Raw genomic sequence first — 8,289 nt, 5'->3', positions numbered from 1 at the left:
TAATACACCTTCATTTATATTATAAAAATGCTTTAATCATAAATAATGCCACACAATAATACTAGACTTAGGATTGTTGGGTTAATCATAAAAATACGGCAACATTACTGTATAACATTAGACACCTCGAAATTTTTAATCGAATATTTTAATATTTTATATAAATAGATTTTAAGACGAATAGAAAAAATTTATATTGTTATATGGATGATTATTGATTGCCTAAGGAGGGAGGCGAACTTTTCGCCGCGAAAAGTGATCGCTGATACGCTGTCAGTGTTGCTGCTAGAAGAAGGTGGAGGGCACACAGATGTGACGCTCGTGGCAGACATCGAAGCAGCATTTCTCTTCGCCAGGGCAGCGGGAGTCATTGCTACAGGGGATGGGTTGTGGATCAGGTGAGCATTGTGTCTCAGGAGCTGGGCATACTCCTCCTGACTTCACTGTAGTGGATAAAACAACAGTTTATTTTACAGTATTGATAAGCAACAATAAGAAGGATTTTTCGAGTTTATTAAGACAAGAAAGTGACAGACAAGGCTATGGATTAGGTTAGCCTTAGGGTTAGTTATAGATTCCAGGGTTAGTTATAATTTCCAGATATAAACTAACCTTCAGGGCGTGTGGCTGGGTCAGTGTCCTCCTCGCAGCAGTAGATGGCGGCTGTCGGTGTCCTGCAGTAGTACCGACACCCTGCACCTTCTGCTGCAGCCTCCGCGCCTCTACTTGAGTCCTTTCCTATGGCAATGTTTTCTATGCCTCCTTCGCCAATACTTACTCCACTAACTACGTCACTATTCACTCCACTAACTACGTCACTATTCACTCCACTAACTACGCCATTACTTTCTCCACCAATTACGCCACTACTTACTCCACTATGTACTCCACCTCCGACGCCACTACCTTCCACCCCACCAGTAACACCACCACCCACAAGAACACTGTCTAATTTGGGAAGTGACGCGGCAAGTTGAAGGTCACTTCCATCAAATATTAAAGATGGTATTTTCTGCCCACCGTAACTTCCTCCCTTGCTGCCAACTCCTTCAGTACGTCTCCTACTTCCTCCTCTGCCATATTTTAAGCCTTCGTGACTCTGTTTAACCCAGACACTGGCGTCTGGAGTGCGGTAGGAGACAACGGAGATCTTGGAATGGGAATGGTGTTGTGTTGTGTAGGCTATCATCGACGCTATTATAATCAGGACAGCCAACACACCGCTGTTTCCGCTTGTCTGAAACACATTGACAAATATTATTAAGTAGAGTATTAATTTTGATATGAATTAGTTATAGTAAATAGAAATTAGTACCTTAATTATTGATATAAATTGAAAAAAAATCTGAAAATTATTTAATAATATCAGTTATATTTACACCCCAAAATTACTTAATCCAAACCAGTTATATTTACGTGGTTCTTACGTCTTGAGTTGCTTCTGGTCACCCGAGCTAGAGACATGTGTCGATTAACTGCGTCATTTTTGTATGTGTGTACTTGTATATTTATTAATATTTATATATATGTGTATTAATCATTAACCGAACACAATTATTTCTTGATATGCGGAAGTATAATAACTAACACACCCAAAGAAATGTGAATGTATTTGACTCTTAAATAAATAAAAATACTCCACCAAATTTTCAAGCACTATAGGCTGAGTGAACGAGAATCTATCCTTGAGTGGACATGTGATCGATGGCGAACTTAACACCAAACATATTAAAGATATTTATTGGTATCATAGTAAAATATCAGGTTAGAGCAATTACTGCCATCACTGTTCATTTGTATTTGAGTAGTTAAGATGTTTTGACGAATCTGCTTGCCTGTGTCGTGTCCTAATGTAAGATTCTTTCAACGGTGATGTCTGATGCTGAAGGTGGGGAGGGGAAGAGGGTGAGTTCATTTGAGGCTTCAACTCCCCCCAACCAACCCCCCCACTCCCCTCCCTCCCCAACCAACCCCCCCACTCCCCTCCCTCCCCAACCAACCCCCCCACTCCCCTCCCTCCCCAACCCCCCCACCTCCCCAACCCCCCCCACTCTCCCCCCAACCCACTCCTCCCAACCCCAACCCTCCTCCCCCAACCAACCTCCTCCTCCCCCAACCAACCCCCCAAACAAGACAATATCTCGGGATAACACGCAGTGGTTCCTGCTGTGTTGGTGAGCCGAGTGAAGCAAAAACTGATTCCATTAACTTTTTTTTTTTTTTAGTTTAGGATTTGACGAAGGTGAGTGGCATGTAGGAGGATGTTAAATTAATTGTTTTTCCTCTGTCTTTCACTGTATACTACGATAGCCTCTCTCTCTCTCTCTCTCTAGGCTAACACGGGCGAGTATGGCTAATAGTTCCCCCCAGAAGATTACAATTTAAACAGAATCCACTCTTTGTTTACCATGACGTCATCATTCACCCTCTCCCACCTCCTCCTCCTCCTCCTCCTCCCTCACACAACGCACCGATCTAATCTAACTTACGCAGAAATAACATCCAATCACAGTGCATTATACACCTATACGCGAGGATTAGGACCAATTAGCTCACATTATAGTCATTTACAGAGGAATTTAGCCCTTTTAGCTTATATACACTGATGTGGGTGATTTAAATCGATACTAGTCAATCAGGCTGAGGGTTGGCGACCGCGGCCCACCACTCATCCTTAATTCAGAGTAAAATAAAAAAAATAACGGAAATACGCACGAGGTGTTTCTAATATAACTCACTATCAATTATAATCTCTGTCTAATTATCCTGTAGTTTCTTATTATTGGTTTATATTCCTTTTCTCTTGGTTCTTATCCCTTTTTCTTGTTTTTCCTCTTTTATTCCCTTTCTTTGAGGTTTCTGAACACTTTGGTCGACTCCACATAAACAGAATCACAATATTCACTGATTTTATCTCCACTGAGTTACACAATATGCATAGCGAGTAGTGGAGAGAGAGAGAGAGAGAGAGAGAGAGAGAGAGAGAGAGAGAGAGAGAGAGATAGGCAGGCAGAGATATACACACACAAAAAAACAGAAACAAACAAACACAAAATCAAGCAATGTCTTACCATGTTAGCTGTTGTACTGAGGGAAAAAGAGAGAGAGAGAAAGCACGTGGGTGTACCAGAGACTGTGGGTGATGAAGTGATCAGCAGGCAGGTAAGGTGGGCTATATATCCCCGCACACCTGAGCAGGGAAGTCCCCCATCTGGCCTCAGGGTAAGGTAGCCATCAAACAAATTCCTGTATCGGTTATTTTGTCATGTCTTGATTCTTTGCAAAACACGTTCGTTGTTATTCAGTTTTTCCTCTTAACTGGTTCTGTGAGTGGAAGTGACTGGTTGAACGACTGTGCAAGTAACTGGGGTGTGAGTGTGTAGCTAATTCGAAGTGTAAAGATGAAACTGACTGGATGTGTAAGAAAATGGTGAAATTATATATTACTCAAATTAAATAAATAAAAACTAGTTAGAGGAACTTGTACGAACCTTCAACATCTCTCTGGCGTCATTATGTTTTAGAGCATTATTACAGACAGTGTTGGTGGTGTTAGTGGTGGTTAGGTTAGTTTAGTGAAGAAAATGCCCCTCACACCACTACGTTTTCTCTCTCAGTAAGTAATGTTCCGAATACACTTACCAAACGCACTTACCTTCCTGTTGTGACTCACTAGCAAGGATGGGTCGCCTCAGCAGAAGGGGGCGACAAATGCCTCAGGTGCGGCTGAAGTAGGCAGACCTCAGTAACTTCTGATGGGGAACGCCCTTGTGTTTGAATCACCTGAAGATTAGACCCCCAGGTTATTTCACCTGAAGATTAGACCCCAACTTATATCACCTAAAGATTAGACCCCCAGCTTATTTCACCTGAAGATTAGACCCCAGCTTATTTCACCTGAAGATTAGACCCCAACTTATATCACCTGAAGATTAGACCCCAGCTTATTTCACCTGAAGATTAGACCCCAACTTATTTCACCTGAAGATTAGACCCCAGCTTATTTCACCTGAAGATTAGACCCCAGCTTATTTCACCTGAAGATTAGACCCCAGCTTATTTCACCTGAAGATTAGACCCCAGCTTATTTCACCTAAAGATTAGACCCCCAGCTTATTTCACCTGAAGATTAGACCCCAACTTATTTCACCTGAAGATTAGACCCCAGCTTATTTCACCTGAAGATTAGACCCCAGCTTATTTCACCAGAAGATTAGACCCCAGCTTATTTCACTGAAGATTAGATCCCAGCTTATTTCACCTGAAGATTAGACCCCCAGCTTATTTCACCTGAAGATTAGACCCCAGCTTATTTCACCGAAGATTAGACCCCAGCTTATTTCACCTGAAGATTAGACCCCAGCTTATTTCACCTGAAGATTAGACCCAGCTTATTTCACCTGAAGATTAGACCCCAGCTATTTCACTAAGATTAGACCCCCAGCTTATTTCACCTGAAGATTAGACCCCAACTTATTTCACCTGAAGATTAACCAGCTTATTTCACCTGAAGATTAAAACAACTTGACGCTGCCTGAGGCTGTTAGGTTAATGCCAGGGTGATTGATTAAGTAAAATAAGCTGGGGGTTTAATCTTCAGGTGAAATAAACTTGGGGTCTAATTTACAGGTAAACCAATAAAAGGTAAATCGTTCCACCTGAAGGACTCAAACATTAGATCGTTATAATGAAACAAAAACCAAAGTTGCACCACAGCTACCTGCCCGCCCTACCGGTCCTGAGGTACTGCGGGCGTGCTGACGGCGTGAGCAAGGTTTCCCCAGGTTAATCCCCGAGACTCACCTCCTGGATGAACTAGGACCTACCTGACGTGGCCTTAGGAGGGAAACCCTGAACCTTGACGAAATTTTTTTTTACCTGAAACTTATCATATAATTCATGGAACTTTGGCAACTTTTGGGGACTCAGAAAGTATCGTCCAGCGCCACAAAATATTAACTGCACCATTATTACCCAGTGTGGCACCAATTACTACTATGCCAACAACACCACTACAGTTACTCTCAACTAATCATTAACAACAACAAACAATAACAACAAATTTATCCTCTTATAAACTGCACAGAATGAGAGGCCTCGGTCCATACCTATTGTCCACAAATATTAACAACGGAACCAGTCTACTACAGCCGGACCCTCGGAAAATTGTGGTTTCAGATGGCGAACAAAAGGTAAGTTAGTTTAGTAATTGTTTGGTTAGGTTTGGTTAGGTTAGGTTAGGTTTGGTTAGGTTAGGTTAGGGTTTGGTTAGGTTTGGTTTGGTTTGGTTTGGTTAGGTTTGGTTAGGTTAGGCTAGGTCATAAAATGTTAGTTCATTCATTTACATTGAATTTAGTTAATGAGGGTTAATTTACAGTAGACTCATTAGAAATATTGTTTTTGGTTTCTTATGATAAGTTCAGACAAAAACCATACCATACCATGCTAAACCATACTAAAACCATACCATACTAAACCATACCATACTAAACCATACCATACTAAACCATACCATACTAAACCATACCATACTAAACCATACCATACTAAACCATACCATACCTAGAAAACAGTGCGTTAATGTTCGAAATAAGGCAAACAGAGTATTTGGTTTTATATCTAGAAATGTAAGTAACAAGAGTGCAGAGGTCTTATTGCAACTATATCTTGCGCTAGTCAGGCCACACCTCGATTATGCGGTTCAGCTCCGGTGCCCTTATTATAGAATGGATATCAATTCACTAGAGTCGGTGCAGCAAAGAATGACAAAAATGATTCCGGGACTTAGAAACCTTCCATATCAGGATAGGTTAAAGAAACTTAACTTGCATTCCCTAGAAAGACGAAGAGTGCGGGGACATATGATAAAAGTATTTAAGTGGGTGAAAGGAATCAATAAAGGGGATATAGATAGTTTTATAATATCAGAGCAGGATAGGACTCGGAGCAACGGATTCAAGTTGGATAAGTTTAGGTTTAGGAGGAGATAGGAAGAAACTGGTTCACAAATAGGGTGGTGGACGAGTGGAACAAGCTAGCAGTTTTGTAGTAAGTGCTGGAACTCTGGAAAGTTTCCAAAAGGAGGCTAGAAGATTCATGGATGATAGAGAGTGGTAGTAACTCTCGACAGGAGCTGCCATGCACAGACCAACCGGCCAATTGCAGACTCCTTTATTTTGTTCTTATACTAAACCAAACCATACCATACCATACTAAACCATACCATACTAAACCATACCATACCATACTAAACCATACCATACTAAACCATACCATACCATACTAAACCATACCATACTAAACCATACCATACCATACTAAACCATACCATACCATACTAAACCATACCATACCATTACCCATTATTAGTACCCTATATCCACCATTAAATACCCACAGCTAATGGTACCCTTTGAAACATACCACAGTCTCGCGCCCTAACTATCCCTTCCTTCCACTCGGCAGCCACACCCGTATGACCAGTGTGGATGAGGAGTGGTGTGGATGAGGAACAGTGGATGAGGAACAGTGTGGATAAGGTGCAGTGTGGATAAGGTGCAGTTTGGATGATGACCAGTGTAGATGAGGATCAGTGTGGATGAGTACCAGTGTGGATGAGGTAAAATGACATCCACTCGTAACATCGGAACCCCTCTCTTACACACCCGGATGTAAGGATTCCCAGTAGTGATGGCAAGACCCAGATTAATGTTAATTATATCGTCCATGTTTGATATTTCTGAATGTAGTGACAATTAGAAAGAGTTGTTGAGGATTTCATTTTTCGCGTGTGAGGTTTTTGGTTCAGAGCGGCGGGGGAGATAAAGTGATGTGTCATGATGTGTTGAAATGAAACAAAATTGGCGGTCACTGCTGTTGTTCTTCTTGTTCTTGTTCTTGTTCTTGTTCTTCTCTTTCTTCTTCTAAAGGTCAGGATCAGTTAGGTTAGGTTAGATCAATCCTGCAAGTAATCATATAGTTATTATTTACAGAGGGTATTAACACATACACCAAACAAACAAAGTACTGTACCTCACGCTACACCCAGGGCCCACAACACTCACACAGCAACACTTGACAACAAACAACTTGATAAAACATGATGCAAATATCTTCAACAATTGTTAGTGGTTTATTATACAGCGAGTAACAGAGAAGCCGCTCAAGACGCCTCTGAGTTATAGCAGAGTATTTAATAACTTGGCTTTAGTTATCTAACACTAAACACAAAGCTAACACAGCCATAAATTATAGATAAGCTTTAACACTACAATTATTGGAAAGTACAATAACAGGATATATTGTTTTTTTTATATAGTTTTCACAAAATATAGTTTTTGATGATTTAACTTACCTACAGCAGTTATAGATAAATATAGTACAGTTGCCTCTATTACAACAAGTCATATCGTTGGTGTATATTAACATGAGTCTAATATCTTACAATCAGAGAGGTATAATATTCCTACAGGTACAGTGGCACAGGTATCCTCGCTGGGTATCTTAGCACAGGTACTTTTGCTGGGTATTTTAACACAGGTATACTTGCTGGGTATTTCTGGTGGTGGTCACAAAGGCTGGGGTACAGTGGTGACTGCAGGGGTCTGCTGGGTCTGCCCCGACTGGACAAAAAAAGTATAATTACAGTTGTGATGTGGTGTAAACCCTGTCTTTACCGCTGGCCTTCGTCACCTGATCAACCCCGCCTCCTCCCATTATGTTCTGTGTTAGTGCAGTACATAGACGGCGTAGGTATATAGTACATGAACAGTACAGGTATACAAACAATATATTTAGACAGTACAGGAATAGAAACAATATATTTAGACAGTACAGGTATACAAACAACAGTAAACAGTAAGGCGAGTCACCAAGGACAGCCCAACAAAGTCAACATTATGATTATTTCCATTAATATAACGCTGACGATACATTAATTTCAGGTTAGGTTTCCATATTGACCTGAATTCATGTAACCACTACAGTTATGACAATTTCTCTCCTATATTTTGTAGAAATATTGATATATTGAGTGTTAAATATTTATGCTTATATACACATAGCCATTTTCTTTAGTGTAATAAATATGAATCCAGTGAATTCTTTATTAAATTAAAAGAATCACTATCAGTTCCAATCTTTTATTATTATATAGTTGTATTAAGAATGTATTTAAAGTGATTATTATGCGAAAATACGTGTTTGGTAAATATTGGTTAAGTGTCTCCTGAAAGTAGTAAGAAAACTGGTAATAGAAAACAGTAGTTCTTAGTGGCGGTGAATATAGAA

The 8,289-nt window shown here is 40.4% G+C and overlaps 1 protein-coding gene across 1 annotated transcript; it reads right to left on the bottom strand.

Annotated features, from left to right (window-relative positions):
* LOC121875885 lies at positions 1 to 3,234 on the bottom strand. The gene is made up of 3 exons (XM_042380618.1): positions 3,072 to 3,234; positions 613 to 1,237; positions 1 to 443 (listed from the first exon to the last, which is right to left on the bottom strand). The coding sequence occupies exons 1-3, from the start codon at positions 3,072 to 3,074 to the stop codon at positions 286 to 288; spliced, it is 786 nt and encodes a 261-aa protein (XP_042236552.1). The 5' UTR covers positions 3,075 to 3,234; the 3' UTR covers positions 1 to 285.
* Between the last annotated feature and the right edge of the window lie 5,055 nt (positions 3,235 to 8,289).

Source organism: Homarus americanus, unplaced genomic scaffold (assembly GCF_018991925.1).
Source record: "Homarus americanus isolate GMGI-L3 unplaced genomic scaffold, GMGI_Hamer_2.0 scaffold18884, whole genome shotgun sequence".
In the NCBI taxonomy this organism is placed as follows: domain Eukaryota; kingdom Metazoa; phylum Arthropoda; class Malacostraca; order Decapoda; family Nephropidae; genus Homarus; species Homarus americanus.
This window is presented reverse-complemented; position numbering and strand designations above follow the sequence as displayed.